The 18,457-nt window shown below is 48.2% G+C and overlaps 2 protein-coding genes across 14 annotated transcripts in view; one reads left to right on the top strand and one right to left on the bottom strand.

Moving 5' to 3' along the window:
- Positions 1 to 18,160, bottom strand: part of SLC25A21 (solute carrier family 25 member 21) — a 349,268-nt gene extending 331,108 nt beyond the window's left edge. For 4 of the 6 annotated variants that reach the window (XM_075613317.1, XM_075613315.1, XM_075613319.1 and 1 more), the window contains exons 1-2: positions 15,561 to 15,678; positions 13,679 to 13,814 (exon numbers count right to left, since the gene is read on the bottom strand). In XM_075613317.1, coding sequence (XP_075469432.1) covers positions 13,679 to 13,748 — 70 coding nt within the window. In that variant the 5' untranslated portion in view covers positions 13,749 to 13,814; positions 15,561 to 15,678. Of the gene's footprint in view, positions 1 to 12,950; positions 13,090 to 13,678; positions 13,815 to 15,560; positions 15,679 to 18,108 lie in introns of those variants that run through there. The other 2 variants (XM_075613316.1, XM_075613318.1) reach the window with 2 other exon arrangements.
- The window catches only part of MIPOL1 (mirror-image polydactyly 1), a 434,635-nt gene continuing 432,018 nt past the window's right edge, over positions 15,841 to 18,457 (top strand). For 6 of the 8 annotated variants that reach the window (XM_075613311.1, XM_075613313.1, XM_075613312.1 and 3 more), the window contains exon 1: positions 15,841 to 15,934. The gene's annotated coding sequence lies outside the window, so the exon portion shown is untranslated. Of the gene's footprint in view, positions 15,935 to 15,974; positions 16,066 to 16,232; positions 16,462 to 18,457 lie in introns of those variants that run through there. The other 2 variants (XM_075613305.1, XM_075613306.1) reach the window with 2 other exon arrangements.

Raw genomic sequence — 18,457 nt, 5'->3', positions numbered from 1 at the left:
TATTTAAGCTGAGCAGGATTTTCCCCTTTCCCTTCCCAATTCCTCCATCCCTCCCTATCTATTGCGGTATCTACTGTAACTGTGCGCTCGCACGCGGTATCTACTGTAACTGTGCGATCGCACGCGGTATGTACTGTAACTGTGCGATCGCACGCGGTATCTACTGTAACTGTGCGATCGCACGCGGTATCTACTGTAACTGTGCGATCGCACGCGGTATGTACTGTAACTGTGCGCTCGCACGCGGTATCTACTGTAACTGTGCGATCGCACGCGGTATGTACTGTAACTGTGCGCTCGCACGCGGTATCTACTGTAACTGTGCGATCGCACGCGGTATCTACTGTGGGGGAGAAGACCAGAACCCTAAGTGATGCACTCTACTCTACTGAATGAAAATAATAAATTTTTAATGGTATATATGATGAAGCAAACATGAAAAAAGGGGTATTTAAAACCTAGAATAATGTACTGAAGAGATCCTGGTATTGAATCTCTATAGATGGTCAGATGGCATTGATATACATCTTAAGATAGCCATTCATGCTAGAATAGGTATACAATTGTATCTCACAGCACTTGAACAAAATTGCTCATTAAGATAGACACTTGGTGCAATCCTGAAGGGTATAAGTATGGAATTGTGAATCCTAACAGGTCGTGAGATACAGAAAACTGGGAGCCCTAGTTAATGTGACACTATGTTACAGTGTTTGTGTATCACACATAGCATTGATGTCTGCACACACGAACTAGATGAAGTCCCAGACAGGAAGCAAACCTCTATATTGGTAAGCAGTAAGTTTAAAACCCCACTGGGCACTCTGGATGATATTGCAGGGCATATGCACACCCAACATATGTTGGCAAAACCTCACGCCAACTACGTCGCCGCATCTTGGAACATGCCAGCACTATTAGGAATGAAGCTGACACACCACTGGCACGACATATCAATTTGTCACATCATGGGGACACCACATCAGTTCTCTTCCAAGGCATTGAACATGTGTCCCTTGGGCTCCGAGGAGGGGACATTGACAATGCCCTACTTAGGAAAGAGGCTAGGTGGATTTTCACTCTTGGCACACAATCACCACACGGGTTAAATGAAGATTTCAATTACTGTGCATTTCTGTGAGCCTACCCCATGCCATTCGACCTTAAGGCATCCTATAATAATACAGAATAGGATTAACACTAATATATACTTACCTTGGGTCTACCCTGCAACATTTATGTAAACATATATGCATAGAAGAAAAGAAATAAAAATACTTGTGTTTACTATACAATCACAATAACAGGGAATGTTCAGTATCCTCATCCTATAAATAAACAACAACACCAGTCATTTTGCATCTATAAGTTTCATTTTTTAATATCATTGTCTATTTTTAACTTAAGAGGACACCCTGGTTACAGACTTTGTATGGCAAGTAAATACCATGGGCCGTGGTGATAATATATGGTAATAAGGGAGACTCCAACCCAATTACGTCACCAGATCACCACGGCAACCACAGGGTATAAAATTCAGGTCTGTTCAGGGCGCCTCCCCTCCCCCGAAGAAGTTCCCTTGCTTTGGAACGAAACGCGCGTCGGGATGACGTCATAGCGACGTCTTATGTACTGCATACTCACAGGAGTTTGCCTCCGGTCAGCTAGTATAGGAACGTGACAGTTAAACTCTGATGTGGGCCACAGATGTGGATCCCACTAGCAAGTGATAGGGACAACTAGGTCTTTCAACCCTATACCGGCCAGGGTCCATCACGAGTGCATGCAGAGTCGCGATCACCTTACAGGAAGTGTGTGCCGGTATACTAATACCGTGTGTGTTTGTAAGTGTATTGGGGTGTGCATATGCCCTGCAATATCATCCAGAGTGCCCAGTGGGGTTTTAAACTTACTGCTTACCAATATAGAGGTTTGCTTCCTGTCTGGGACTGCATCTAGTTCGTGTGTGCAGACATCAATGCTATGTGTGATACACAAACACTGTAACATAGTGTCACATTAACTAGGGCTCCCAGTTTTCTGTATCTCACGACCTGTTAGGATTCACAATTCCATACTTATACCCTTCAGGATTGCACCAAGTGTCTATCTTAATGAGCAATTTTGTTCAAGTGCTGTGAGATACAATTGTATACCTATTCTAGCATGAATGGCTATCTTAAGATGTATATCAATGCCATCTGACCATCTATAGAGATTCAATACCAGGATCTCTTCAGTACATTATTCTAGGTTTTAAATACCCCTTTTTTCATGTTTGCTTCATCATATATACCATTAAAAATTTATTATTTTCATTCAGTAGAGTAGAGTGCATCACTTAGGGTTCTGGTCTTCTCCCCCCCCCCCCTTACGCATGTATTAACCCTGATAGCACCTCTCTAGTAAGTAATTTATTTAAGCTGAGCAGGATTTTCCCCTTTCCCTTCCCAATTCCTCCATCCCTCCCGATCTATTGCGGTATCTACTGTAACTGTGCGCTCGCACGCGGTATCTACTGTAACTGTGCGATCGCACGCGGTATGTACTGTAACTCTGCGATCGCACGCGGTATCTACTGTAACTGTGCGATCGCACGCGGTATCTACTGTAACTGTGCGATCGCACGCGGTATCTACTGTAACTGTGCGCTCGCACGCGGTATGTACTGTAACTGTGCGATCGCACGCGGTATGTACTGTAACTGTGCGCTCGCACGCGGTATCTACTGTAACTGTGCGATCGCACGCGGTATCTACTGTAACTGTGCGATCGCACGCGGTATGTACTGTAACTGTGCGATCGCACGCGGTATCTACTGTAACTGTGCGCTCGCACGCGGTATCTACTGTAACTGTGCGCTCGCACGCGGTATCTACTGTAACTGTGCGCTCGCACGCGGTATCTACTGTAACTGTGCGCTCGCACGCGGTATCTACTGTAACTGTGCGCTCGCACGCGGTATCTACTGTAACTGTGCGCTCGCACGCGGTATCTACTGTAACTGTGCGCTCGCACGCGGTATCTACTGTAACTGTGCGCTCGCACGCGGTATCTACTGTAACTGTGCGCTCGCACGCAGTATCTACTGTAACTGTGCGCTCGCACGCGGTATCTACTGTAACTGTGCGATCGCACGCGGTATCTACTGTAACTGTGCGCTCGCACGCGGTATCTACTGTAACTGTGCGCTCGCACGCGGTATCTACTGTAACTGTGCGCTCGCACGCGGTATCTACTGTAACTGTGCGCTCGCACGCGGTATCTACTGTAACTGTGCGATCGCACGCGGTATCTACTGTAACTGTGCGCTCGCACGCGGTATCTACTGTAACTGTGCGCTCGCACGCGGTATCTACTGTAACTGTGCGCTCGCACGCGGTATCTACTGTAACTGTGCGCTCGCACGCGGTATCTACTGTAACTGTGCGCTCGCACGCGGTATCTACTGTAACTGTGCGCTCGCACGCGGTATCTACTGTAACTGTGCGCTCGCACGCGGTATCTACTGTAACTGTGCGCTCGCACGCGGTATCTACTGTAACTGTGCGCTCGCACGCGGTATCTACTGTAACTGTGCGCTCGCACGCGGTATCTACTGTAACTGTGCGGTCGCACGCGGTATCTACTGTAACTGTGCGCTCGCACGCGGTATCTACTGTAACTGTGCGCTCGCACGCGGTATCTACTGTAACTGTGCGCTCGCACGCGGTATCTACTGTAACTGTGCGCTCGCACGCGGTATCTACTGTAACTGTGCGCTCGCACGCGGTATCTACTGTAACTGTGCGCTCGCACGCGGTATCTACTGTAACTGTGCGCTCGCACGCGGTATCTACTGTAACTGTGCGCTCGCACGCGGTATCTACTGTAACTGTGCGATCGCACGCGGTATCTACTGTAACTGTGCGATCGCACGCGGTATCTACTGTAACTGTGCGATCGCACGCGGTATCTACTGTAACTGTGCGATCGCACGCGGTATCTACTGTAACTGTGCGATCGCACGCGGTATCTACTGTAACTGTGCGCTCGCACGCGGTATCTACTGTAACTGTGCGATCGCACGCGGGATCTACTGTAACTGTGCGCTCGCACGCGGTATCTACTGTAACTGTGCGCTCGCACGCGGTATCTACTGTAACTGTGCGATCGCACGCGGTATCTACTGTAACTGTGCGCTCGCACGCGGTATCTACTGTAACTGTGCGCTCGCACGCGGTATCTACTGTAACTGTGCGCTCGCACGCGGTATCTACTGTAACTGTGCGCTCGCACGCGGTATCTACTGTAACTGTGCGCTCGCAGGCGGTATCTACTGTAACTGTGCGCTCGCACGCGGTATCTACTGTAACTGTGCGCTCGCACGCGGTATCTACTGTAACTGTGCGCTCGCACGCGGTATCTACTGTAACTGTGCGCTCGCACGCGGTATCTACTGTAACTGTGCGCTCGCACGCGGTATCTACTGTAACTGTGCGCTCGCACGCGGTATCTACTGTAACTGTGCGATCGCACGCGGTATCTACTGTAACTGTGCGCTCGCACGCGGTATCTACTGTAACTGTGCGCTCGCACGCGGTATCTACTGTAACTGTGCGATCGCACGCGGTATCTACTGTAACTGTGCGCTCGCACGCGGTATCTACTGTAACTGTGCGCTCGCACGCGGTATCTACTGTAACTGTGCGCTCGCACGCGGTATCTACTGTAACTGTGCGCTCGCACGCGGTATCTACTGTAACTGTGCGATCGCACGCGGTATCTACTGTAACTGTGCGCTCGCACGCGGTATCTACTGTAACTGTGCGCTCGCACGCGGTATCTACTGTAACTGTGCGCTCGCACGCGGTATCTACTGTAACTGTGCGCTCGCACGCGGTATCTACTGTTACTGTGCGCTCGCACGCGGTATCTACTGTAACTGTGCGATCGCACGCGGTATCTACTGTAACTGTGCGATCGCACGCGGTATGTACTGTAACTGTGCGCTCGCACGCGGTATCTACTGTAACTGTGCGCTCGCACGCTGTATCTACTGTAACTGTGCGCTCGCACGCGGTATCTACTGTAACTGTGCGCTCGCACGCGTTATGTACTGTAACTGTGCGATCGCACGCGGTATGTACTGTAACTGTGCGCTCGCACGCGGTATCTACTGTAACTGTGCGCTCGCACGCGATATCTACTGTAACTGTGCGATCGCACGCGGTATCTACTGTAACTGTGCGCTCGCACGCGGTATCTACTGTAACTGTGCGCTCGCACGCGGTATCTACTGTAACTGTGCGCTCGCACGCGGTATCTACTGTAACTGTGCGCTCGCACGCGGTATCTACTGTAACTGTGCGCTCGCACGCGGTATCTACTGTAACTGTGCGCTCGCACGCGGTATCTACTGTAACCGTGCGCTCGCACGCGGTATCTACTGTAACCGTGCGCTCGCACGCGGTATCTACTGTAACCGTGCGCTCGCACGCGGTATCTACTGTAACCGTGCGATCGCACGCGGTATCTACTGTAACCGTGCGCTCGCACGCGATATCTACTGTAACCGTGCGCTCGCACGCGGTATCTACTGTAACCGTGCGCTCGCACGCGGTATCTACTGTAACTGTGCGGGGGGGGGGTGTCTTGAAGACAGGATTTGAACGCCCCTCTCCTAAGTGACGACTGCGTTTACTTTTTTGCAGCGACAGTATCTATTCCTACCGTAGGTATTATTAACCCTGTTACTTCTATCAGTATACTATGTAAAAAATGTGGGGAAATACTTAGGCGCTCCTGCACATATAAATAGTAACGTGTCGTATCTAGGTGACAATATTAATAAAACCGTGAATGTGTTAATAATAAGCGACTTTATATAATAAATCAAGTGACAAGTGCACAGTGAGAAATAAGTATATGATTGCTCCTCCCTGCTCACACCCACTGTGTCTTCGCAGGTCCCTGCTCACACCCACTGTGTCTTCGCAGGTCCCTGCTCACACCCACTGTGTCTTCGCAGGTCCCTGCTCACACCCACTGTGTCTTCGCAGGTCCCTGCTCACACCCACGGTGTCTTCGCAGGTCCCTGCTCACACCCACGGTGTCTTCGCAGGTCCCTGCTCACACCCACGGTGTCTTCGCAGGTCCCTGCTCACACCCACGGTGTCTTCTCAGGTCCCTGCTCACACCCACGGTGTCTTCGCAGGTCCCTGCTCACACCCACTGTGTCTTCGCAGGTCCCTGCTCACACCAACTGTGTCTTCGCAGGTCCCTGCTCACACCCACTGTGTCTTCGCAGGTCCCTGCTCACACCCACTGTGTCTTCGCAGGTCCCTGCTCACACCCACTGTGTCTTCGCAGGTCCCTGCTCACACCCACTGTGTCTTCGCAGGTCCCTGCTCACACCCACTGTGTCTTCGCAGGCCCCTGCTCACACCCACTGTGTCTTCGCAGGCCCCTGCTCACACCCACTGTGTCTTCGCAGGCCCCTGCTCACACCCACTGTGTCTTCGCAGGCCCCTGCTCACACCCACTGTGTCTTCGCAGGTCCCTGCTCACACCCACTGTGTCTTCGCAGGTCCCTGCTCACACCCACTGTGTCTTCGCAGGTCCCTGCTCACACCCACTGTGTCTTCGCAGGTCCCTGCTCACACCCACTGTGTCTTCGCAGGTCCCTGCTCACACCCACTGTGTCTTCGCAGGTCCCTGCTCACACCCACTGTGTCTACGCAGGTCCCTGCTCACACCCACTGTGTCTTCGCAGGTCCCTGCTCACACCCACTGTGTCTTCGCAGGTCCCTGCTCACACCCACTGTGTCTTCGCAGGTCCCTGCTCACACCCACTGTGTCTTCGCAGGTCCCTGCTCACACCCACTGTGTCTTCGCAGGTCCCTGCTCACACCCACTGTGTCTTCGCAGGTCCCTGCTCACACCCACGGTGTCTTCGCAGGTCCCTGCTCACACCCACTGTGTCTTCTCAGGTCCCTGCTCACACCCACGGTGTCTTCGCAGGTCCCTGCTCACACCCACTGTGTCTTCGCAGGTCCCTGCTCACACCCACTGTGTCTTCGCAGGTCCCTGCTCACACCCACTGTGTCTTCGCAGGTCCCTGCTCACACCCACTGTGTCTTCGCAGGTCCCTGCTCACACCCACTGTGTCTTCGCAGGTCCCTGCTCACACCCACTGTGTCTTCGCAGGTCCCTGCTCACACCCACTGTGTCTTCGCAGGTCCCTGCTCACACCCACTGTGTCTTCGCAGGTCCCTGCTCACACCCACTGTGTCTTCGCAGGTCCCTGCTCACACCCACTGTGTCTTCGCAGGTCCCTGCTCACACCCACTGTGTCTTCGCAGGTCCCTGCTCACACCCACTGTGTCTTCGCAGGCCCCTGCTCACACCCACTGTGTCTTCGCAGGCCCCTGCTCACACCCACTGTGTCTTCGCAGGTCCCTGCTCACACCCACTGTGTCTTCGCAGGCCCCTGCTCACACCCACTGTGTCTTCGCAGGTCCCTGCTCACACCCACTGTGTCTTCGCAGGTCCCTGCTCACACCCACTGTGTCTTCGCAGGTCCCTGCTCACACCCACTGTGTCTTCGCAGGTCCCTGCTCACACCCACTGTGTCTTCGCAGGTCCCTGCTCACACCCACTGTGTCTTCGCAGGCCCCTGCTCACACCCACTGTGTCTTCGCAGGCCCCTGCTCACACCCACTGTGTCTTCGCAGGCCCCTGCTCACACCCACTGTGTCTTCGCAGGCCCCTGCTCACACCCACTGTGTCTTCGCAGGCCCCTGCTCACACCCACTGTGTCTTCGCAGGCCCCTGCTCACACCCACTGTGTCTTCGCAGGTCCCTGCTCACACCCACTGTGTCTTCGCAGGTCCCTGCTCACACCCACTGTGTCTTCGCAGGTCCCTGCTCACACCCACTGTGTCTTCGCAGGTCCCTGCTCACACCCACTGTGTCTTCGCAGGTCCCTGCTCACACCCACTGTGTCTTCGCAGGTCCCTGCTCACACCCACTGTGTCTTCGCAGGTCCCTGCTCACACCCACTGTGTCTTCGCAGGTCCCTGCTCACACCCACTGTGTCTTCGCAGGTCCCTGCTCACACCCACTGTGTCTTCGCAGGTCCCTGCTCACACCCACTGTGTCTTCGCAGGTCCCTGCTCACACCCACTGTGTCTTCGCAGGTCCCTGCTCACACCCACGGTGTCTTCGCAGGTCCCTGCTCACACCCACGGTGTCTTCGCAGGTCCCTGCTCACACCCACTGTGTCTTCGCAGGTCCCTGCTCACACCCACTGTGTCTTCGCAGGTCCCTGCTCACACCCACTGTGTCTTCGCAGGTCCCTGCTCACACCCACTGTGTCTTCGCAGGTCCCTGCTCACACCCACTGTGTCTTCGCAGGTCCCTGCTCACACCCACTGTGTCTTCGCAGGTCCCTGCTCACACCCACTGTGTCTTCGCAGGTCCCTGCTCACACCCACTGTGTCTTCGCAGGTCCCTGCTCACACCCACTGTGTCTTCGCAGGTCCCTGCTCACACCCACTGTGTCTTCGCAGGTCCCTGCTCACACCCACTGTGTCTTCGCAGGTCCCTGCTCACACCCACTGTGTCTTCGCAGGTCCCTGCTCACACCCACTGTGTCTTCGCAGGTCCCTGCTCACACCCACTGTGTCTTCGCAGGTCCCTGCTCACACCCACTGTGTCTTCGCAGGTCCCTGCTCACACCCACTGTGTCTTCGCAGGTCCCTGCTCACACCCACTGTGTCTTCGCAGGTCCCTGCTCACACCCACTGTGTCTTCGCAGGTCCCTGCTCACACCCACTGTGTCTTCGCAGGTCCCTGCGGATTCAAGGTTTCTTCAAAAGTCCGGGGGGAGCATGGGAGACGTGGGAAAAAACACAACCAAGAGCAAATGTTTTTTAATAAGCGACTAGATATTGGTATCTTGGCTCCTGTGTAATTCCTACTCACAATGTAGGAGTATTTTTAGGGCATGTCACTAACGTGGCAGTCTTTTCTCTGGAGTATCAGGAAGTAGGTACCGCAGTAAAAAAAACGTCTAACAATATATACATTCTGGGAACCTTAAAATGTAACAACACACACAGCACCGCACAAAGTCACGAGCATTGTATTGATTTCTAGCTGACAGGTCTGATTTTGATATTTCGCTTGTGAGAACGGCAAGGGGGGGGGGGGGGGGGAATCCCCGATATGGTGAATTAATTTGTTCTTGGTAGAAGATTCTTATTTCGCCCTCTGGCCAAAACCAATATTTTCCTTAGCAAACTGGAGCTCTGTGGCCAGGTCGCAGTAAAGTAATGAGGCCTGGGTCAGGAACGTGACATAGTTAAATCAGGGGTCACACAGGCTGAAGAGCAGGTGTTGTCAGGAGGAAGAAGGCAGCCATCTTTTTTTTGGTGGTTTAATTAATGATGCTAAGGTTGGAGAAGTTTCGGTGCCCAGCGTATGCTCAATAGATTTTCACATTTATGGGGTTTAAATGGGGCATTAGCACAACACAAAAGACACAAAGGACCATCTTTACAAATATATCGTCTGGGGCTTGGTGATCCCTTACAGCCCAGTGACTTGAACAGGTTGTAAGGCGTCTTTCGAGCACGAGAAGCCGCATTGCGACAAAAGACTGCCAAGTAAATGTGGCCCCAAATCCTAAATCGTGTAGAGAGAATAAAACAGGAACTGGTATTCCAAAATTCCCCAACACAAGGACCAGGGGACACGCGCTAAAGTTATCATCGGCCATTTATTTAACAAATAAAAGGAATCGCTTAGCTGAAGCGACCTCTGGCACCCACAACCACAGCAGGCTGTGACCGCACATTTTATTCATAGCTTTAAGAGAAGACTCGGAGGGATTCTGCTACTAGCAGGGGGGCATATCTGGTGGCAGGAAGTGTGTGATGCTCTATGCCAGGGGGGGGTCAAGTCCAGTCCTCCTTCCTCCCCCAACAGGTCAGGTTTTCAGGATATCCCTGCTTCAGCACAGGTGGCTCAGAGGTTCAGTCGAAGACTGAGCCTCTGATTGAGCCACCTGTGCTGAAGCAGGGATATCCTGAAAACCTGACCTTTTGGGGGGGGGGTCTTGAGGACTGGAGTTGACCACCCTTGCTCAATGCTGCGCTAACCCTGAAGCTTTCAGTACCCACGCCGGATACCGGGCTTTATGGACCATTTGTTCTGACTCCGTATTGGCAGTTCTTGTGTTCTTTTTACTAGGACTTTAATGGTACAACAGAAATGCCACTGGATACACAATACATATGGCTTCACTAACGCGATCCCAAAACCAACGGAGGAAACAACGCTAACGAAATGTGAAAACTGCAGCGGAGTTACAGAACAATTCTAAGAAAACAGCTCCCAAGATGGCCCCAAAACGATCCGTTTACATGAAACAAACAACTTCAGGGCTTCCCATTTACAAGCGGTATAAATAACAGTTATCTGTACTGGGAAAAACATACTTCGTAGGACTGATTTTTAAATCCATGGTATGCGTTTAATATGTAGTTTCATGAATAAGTTATTATGGTCGTACAGTAGTGTTTGTTTTTAAACTCCAAATTTCTGGCTCTGAACTTGAAATATATATTTTTGCCCCTTCCCAGCAGAATACAAGTATAACATGCAGTGATTCCGGGGCAAAGAGACAGTGCGGGGCAAAGAGACAGTGCGGGGCAAAGAGACAGTGCGGGGCAAAGAGACAGTGCGGGGCAAAGAGACAGAGCGGGGCAAAGAGACAGAGCGGGGCAAAGAGACAGTGCGGGGCAAAGAGACAGTGTGGGGCAAAGAGACAGTGCGGGGCAAAGAGACAGTGCGGGGCAAAGAGACAGTGCGGGGCAAAGAGACAGAGCGGGGCAAAGAGACAGAGCGGGGCAAAGAGACAGTGCGGGGCAAAGAGACAGTGCGGGGCAAACTGGGCACCCGTTGCTGTTGAACAAAGTACCCAGCTAAATCTAATGCAAAATGTGAAGAAGAATGATATGTTTCAGGCCTATTGTTATCAAACAAAAAGGTCCTCAATGACAACCAGACACGGTCTAAAACATTTAGCCGCGACCAAACCTTCACTGACGCCTAAACAAATCACTGCTGGGCACGGCGCACACTCCAGGCACGGCGCACACTCCGGGCACGGCGCACACTCCGGGCACGGCGCACACTCCGGGCACGGCGCACACTCCAGGCATGGCGCATCTCCAGGCACGGCGCACCTCCGGGCACGGCGCACACTCCGGGCATGGCGCATCTCCGGGCACGGCGCACACTCCAACCCCGGCGCATCTTTAAATGTCTAGAGTTCTGTGCACACTGTCAATGTCCCTTGCAGCCTACAGCTCCGAGTTCTGCGCGCCCGCTGCTCAAACACGCCATCTTTAAATGTCCCGTGTCTGGCATTTAAAAATGACGCGGCGGGCGGGACTCGGAGCGATCCACTGTAGGGATACAGCAAATTAAAATATCCCTTGTGAGCACATTCTTGTGTCTCAGACAGGTCTGCAAACCTGCCTTTCACCATTAGCTCCCAGCATCCAGTGCTTCCACTGCAGCAAGGGATTCTGGGAAAGGCAGGGATACAAACCTGCAAGGCGCTGGGAAACTCAAGTGCAGGGGTAAGCAACTCCAGTCCTCAAGGGCCCCAACTGGTCAGGTTTTCATGATATCCCTGCTTGGACTGAGCCACCTGTGCTGAAGCAGGGGTATCCTGAAAACCTGACTTGTTGATGGCTCTAGAGGACTGGATTTGGCCACCATTGTATTACAAGGGAAGTGATTAATAATGCATTGCAATGCTCTTCATTCTCGGATAATGCCAATGTCACTGATCAAAAATGGCTGCAACAATCCGGGACAATTGGATAGCAAGAATAGGTGTAGGTGTTCTGGAGTGAAAAGCTTTTATAAGGGAACCACAGTAATCACCTCCCCCCCCCCCCACTTCACTCCCGTGTTGCTTGTATTTCATGATCTGCACATGGCAATGTACTGTAGACAGATGGCAAGAGGTCAATGTTTCTTAGTTATTTATGTGCAAACTTTCATACATCTGTGCTACTAGTTATTTGTTTTACCATAACAAGTACCAGCGTTGCCCCCAAACCTCCTTTAATACCTTTGCTGACAGGGGAGCTGCCAGCCACTCTGGAAGCAATGGAGTTAAACAGTGCCTCAGCTGGAAGCAAATCATGCACACCTGGAGCACTTTCACTGTCTACATGCAGACCACAGCTCTATAGCACCATCTAGTGCTAATTACAGATACTTGCAAGAGCAGCATTATTACTCAAATATTAGTATATACAGTATGGTCCGAAAATACCCATTGAAGTCAATGGGTGGCCTGAATATCCACATCGGACTATCTAGATTTACCCCCCTAAGCCTTTTAGCTCTGCCAACTGATACAGATTATTAGAACTGCAAAGGATGTGACAATATATCATTATAATTAAACATGTTGTAATGAGTTAATATCCAACTGAGTGTAAGACACTGGTCTATAGTTACGTTTAAGGCACAATAGATTACCGCAGATTGATGTACCTATATTTCTTCATTTTGATTTCCAGGTAATTAATATTTAAAACAGCGGAAAAAAAAGTGTTACTTGGGTGAGTGCTTTCATTTCAAAACATCTTTAATATTACATCGAACTGAAGCTACTGATCATGGCTGTGGGCTTGTATTTAAAACGAAGCACACAGGGATGCCACAGAATCACTTCCTACGGTAAATAGACAAGCCTATAAAATATTTGGAGAATATCTGCAGCTATTGATATTTTGGGTTATTAAACGTTATTGGTGCATATTTTGGCTTTTGCCATCCTGAACTTGTATTGCCCATTATTAAAAGTCCTGTCTCAGCATGCCAATGTTTGTGACCTCAAAATGTCAATTCCCTGTCCAGTACTACAACACATTACTCACAGCTGAACCAGTGGCATTGCTGCTTAAATCCTTTCCATGCACAAGGGCCTGCAGCGGGTCGCAGAGAAGTGTATTGTTGTTAAAAGGGTTAAAGAATACAGTCAAATGCCTGTCTCCCTGGCACTGGAGGGGTAGGATAACAGCAAACAGACTGCCCCTCTGGCACTGAAGAGGTAAAATAACAGAGAAATGAATCCGTTCTAAATTCCAAAGTCCTGTTTATTAGACCAACAGAGAGAAAACATGTGCATTTCAACCACTTAGTAAGCTATTTCTTCAGCACATTCCCTTCCCAAATGTGCTGGAAAATGATTACTGCAGTTTCTATTTAACAATTATAATCCTTTAAAAAAAAAAAAATTCAAAGAATGTATTTGTATCCCCCGCCCCCTTCTGTATCTTCTGCCCTTTGTCTTGGTGATCAGCCTCCAGACAGATGAAAATTCTCCCCAGCAGGGACCGCCCAATGTCAAGACATCCGGGTGCACTATAGGAGTTAGGTGACCAGCACATAAGCATACCCGTTATATATAATGACTTCAATGAAGCAGTAACTAGGGATTTATTTCCTGTATTTTAATAAAATGAATGATCCACTGAAACTGCTGTGTATGTATGATAGATATATAGGGATATATTAATCACCTCATTCCTATACATTAGTGTTCCCTGGAAGTAAGAAAGTTAAGCACAGCACCACGCCATACCCTCCTTTTATCCCAACGTACCTGCTGATCCTCCTGCCAGCACCTGCTGAGAAGCCTCCGTCCAAAAGCTCACACCTGGGGCTGCAGACATGTTCAACAAGGAACCACAGAGGAGAGCACAGTATCTGGAGTGGAGCAGAGGTCACTGGCTGTTTGTCTACGAGAGAAGGATATGCATTCAGCGTACAGTCTTAAAGGGCTACCAACAGGTCAAGTTGTCAGGATATCCCTGATTCAGCACAAGTGGCTCAATCAGTGGCTCAAAGACTGAGTCACCGGTGCTGAAGCAGGGATATCCTGAAAACATAACCTGTTGGTAGCTCTTGAGGACTGGAGGTGGCCACCCATGGTACATAGGAACAGTCCCATTATAAACTAATAAACCCTTAGTGAAAATAAGAAAAAGTATTATAATATCATGGATTCCAAACCCTTTCAAAAGCTCATGTTACAAACACCTCATTTTTTTTCTTAAATGTAACTACAGCTCAACCCCGTTATAACGCGAATCCGCTTATAACGCGATGCAAGCGTGGCTCCCAATTTTTGTATTTATAAATACTTTACAACACGATTATTGGTATCTTAAATACTTTATTGTACAAGGCATACAATTGTACATTATTTCTAACGCGATCCGCTTATGTCGCGATGTGATTATTTGGACCCCAAGCACAGCGTTATAACGGGGTTGAGCTGTATCTGCATTTTAAGCTTTATGTTCTAAATATAAGCAAAACATTTAACCACCTTGATGACTGCATCACCTGCATGATTTAAGATACATTAGTAGTAGTTAATGTTCATATATTCCAGTGGTAATAAAATGTGGCTGTTTTTAATGGAAAGATTGAGAACATTGTGGGGCATCAATTCTTAGCACATGGAATTGCCTTTTTTTTTAATGTATTATTTTTTATAAATTAGGATACATTGATATACACATACAAAACAAAGTTCATAGAAATCAAGGCCCATACTTACTAAGCAGTCTTCTGCCATAATGCCCCTTCAACACTGTAAGACTTCTAACAGCTCATTCAAATCAATAGATTGTAAGCGCCAGAGCATGGCTAATGACACAAAACTGCTTAGACAATATAGGCTTAAGTATATATGCATGTATGTTTACATCTTACTGGAGTTGAATCCACGCATTTCTGAAGTCCAGAACAGCAGCTTACCAGCTGACCCCGTTATTTCTGCCCAATTGTATTCTTTTACAGGTACTAATATTTTTAATGGACTCACATTAACGTATGTTAGGGGGTTTATTTGGTTGTAAATGAGCTTTGCTGGTCAATTTTTCAGATAGCTACAATAATCATAACCACAATAGTGCAGCTATTCATTCCACTACCATGAAGAAGCCAGGTGGAATATCTACTACATTCATTGCTCAGTGGGCAAAATCCATTGTAGCTCAGAAACCAGGGTGGTCACCATACATCAAGGGGACCACAGATAATGTAAGGGGTGAAATCTGAAAAATACTCCTGCTTAAAGACAATAGCTGATGTAGGTGAAATAATAAACAGTTAAAAACTCACCCACAAAAAAATGAATGTTGACAAAATAAGTTACAAACAGATCTGCGCAACATGAATTTATCAAGTTACGTTAGGACTTCAGGTATTTTTTTGGGGGGGGGAGGGTGGGTGGTAATCTGCTTTAATGGTTTATTTATCCAATATAAATAAATAAATGTAATGTGTCCCTTAGGGGGGCTGCTGTTTCCTACACACATTAGCGCCACTTATTTGCAGCACCAATGCTCAATCCACTAAACATCCTATTAGCGCTGATTTGGGTCCTTTGATGTATTGTGTGAAAGCTGCAGTCAGCCTGCTGTGATGTGTGCAAGATGCCTGTGATGCTAACAGCTGCACTATGCATCACATGCCTGGTACTGAAGCACTGATCTTCCTCTTTCATTCCTTGCTTAGAACTCCAACACCCGATTCCTCTGAGCCGCCATGAGCTGACGTCACACAGCATGGGTACCTCGTGAGTGTCAAGCCTCGCTCTGGACTTTACCGAGCCAATCAGATCGCTGACATTTCCCCCCCTCTACAGCTGTGTCGAAGAGTAACTGTAAGCACGTGACAACACGCTAGATCCCACTCATCCGCGTGTACCATTTCACCCACGTGCTACGGCAGAGATGCAGGTATTGGGTAATAGGAAGTGACGCTTCATGGTTGCCTGGTAACAGGAGTCTTACGCATGCGCAGCAAAGAGCAGGTTTAGAGCTGGGAGATGAGAGATTGTATCATTGTAAGTATATGAAAGCGGTAGTTGTGTGTGACGTGTAACGATATCCAGCTGCACAATATAACTGATGCATCAGGACAGCTGTTGTATGCAGCACAGTGGCAGACCCCCTAACATTGAGCACATGACAACAGGTACACTTTAGTTCCTCTTTCAATTAGGGACACAGGAGCTTACAAGCAAGTGATCCCCTCCTATTAGGCTCCTGAACACATACCATTTATTTGATGCAAAGATGCGTTTATCTATGGAACACTTTTCTGGATTTCTTTGTGTATTTGTATATATATACATATAATAAAATAACTGATAACAGCCCCTCTGCATTTCTAATGTAATCCCCAATTAGTCTCTCATCCACAGTCCCTGTGTCTTGACTCATGATCTACGTCTCTCCTCCATCGCATTCCCGTTGCCCAGACTTCTCCAGGGCTGCACCCCAACTCCTCCTGCGAGACTCTTCTCCCACCTTTCACACACTTGCAAACCCTAGCCAGCATCCTCGTCACAAGTCTACGGTTAATGCCACGGTGAGGGGCCTTATACCCCCACCTAATCTGTCATCACTCTCCCATTCCTGTGCACGCAATATCTTGTATATAATGTATACCCTGTTCATTTATGTAACTATTTGTAACCATTTATTATTTGTTTTACTCTGTGCCCAGGACATACTTGAAAACGAGAGGTAACGCTCAATGTATTACTTCCTGGTAAAATATTTTATAAATAAATAGATTCCCTTTAAACTTCTCATAGCAGGTACCCAATTGCCTATCGTTTCATTATGTTTTAAGTCGTATGTATCTTATGTTTTCTTCTTGTCCTCGTGTTCACTGTTCTGTGGGGAAATGTTGGCACCATATAAATGAAAGATGATAATAATAGGAAATCCAATTTAAGATGAGTTTATTCTATTCATCAAGTTCTCATAATAGAAATGGGTAATAATATATTCATCCAACGGGTTTTGCCCATCCTCTATTCTGATAAGGATTTGTTGAATCAAACATTTTTTTAAATTAAATTACTGATCATGTTATATGTTTGGTATACATATATTTTAAGAGGATAGATTTTTTTACAATTATAAATATCTGTAAATTATACAAATCTGTACATCCAAGTTTTGTTTGTAAATCCTATGGATGATGACAGTTAGACAGTTTTGACAGAAGAGCTAAACAATGCATTATTACGATACTCAAACACATCAATTGTTTTAAGTTGTAATGACAAATTACCAGCAGGCTTTTCTGCAAAACTGGGCCAGACATGCATTACAAGAATCTCCCACACAAATGACAGACTTCTTCTCGTGGTTTAAAATTTTCATGCTGGAAACCTCAGTTTCAATTAGGAACAACCCTTTTAAACTATCAGCAAAAAGACCCAGATAAGACCCAATTCCTGACCTGAGGAAACAGCCATCCTCTGATGTAGGTGAGTTGAGGAGGAACCTTCATGTTTAATATCGACAACTGATAAGGAAATGTTTGAAACTCTCGTAATGCACGAGGAAAAAGAAGAATATGAAGCCTTAGATACATTATTTGGCAGTTTAAAAAAAGACCAGCACATTCCCAGTGTACAGAGTGATCTCGGACCTTATCAACAACAAATGAAAAAATTCTGAATGGAAGAACAATGTGCTGAAAAAAATCCAGAAAATCTACCCTTTCAAAGATGAAGACGGGGATGTCTGGGCCACCACCTACGGTTGGTGCAGCAATAGCTAAACTAACCAGGAAACCTACAATACATCTTAAAGATGCACTGTAACTCAGGTACCCGATAGATAAAGTATTCAAATATCCAAAGGGCGTAAGGCTGAAGCCTTGGTCAGCAGACGTGTCTTCAAAGAACATGTTGGTATCCATACTTTTTTCCAGTGGCCAACTTTTGGGACCAGAATTTGAGGTGATCATCACCAAGGTTAACTGGAGGTACAGGTGCGTTTTTACCTTGACCAAGATTTCATCCAAATAAATTAGACACACTTTTTGTGAATCAACTGCATTTAAGGGGCCTAGATTTTAAGTCAAGCAGGGTGAATCACTGTACCAAAATGGCTGGGAGAAAAGAACTATCTGAAGATCAGCATGTCCACTCCTTGTAGTAAATGCTATAGAGGAAGGAGATCTTTTTTTTAACATCCATAGATTATAGACACATACCGATTTTGGTCTTTCCATGGCTCCTCTGGTATTCTCCAAGATACTTGCAGTCATAGGTGTATGCTTACTATGCCCAGGACATATTTGAAAACGAGAGGTATCTCTCAATGTATTACTTCCTGGTAACACATTTTATAAATAAACTAGCTGAGAGACCCGGCGTTGCCCGGGATGTAATGTTCCCGTTCCTCTCTCTCCTCCCCCCTCTCTCTGTTTGTCCCCCATTCACATCAATCCAGTCCCCCCCCTCCCTCCCTCCTTTACAGCTTCATGTAGCGTGTGTGCGTCAGTCACTGTGTGTTTGCTGGCGCGTCAGTGAGTCTGAGGCAGAAACACAAACACACACAGA

This window comes from Ascaphus truei, chromosome 9 (assembly GCF_040206685.1).
Source record: "Ascaphus truei isolate aAscTru1 chromosome 9, aAscTru1.hap1, whole genome shotgun sequence".
Classification (NCBI taxonomy): Eukaryota; Metazoa; Chordata; class Amphibia; order Anura; family Ascaphidae; genus Ascaphus; species Ascaphus truei.
The sequence above is the reverse complement of the archived record's forward strand: the minus strand, read 5'-3'. Positions and strand labels throughout refer to the sequence as shown.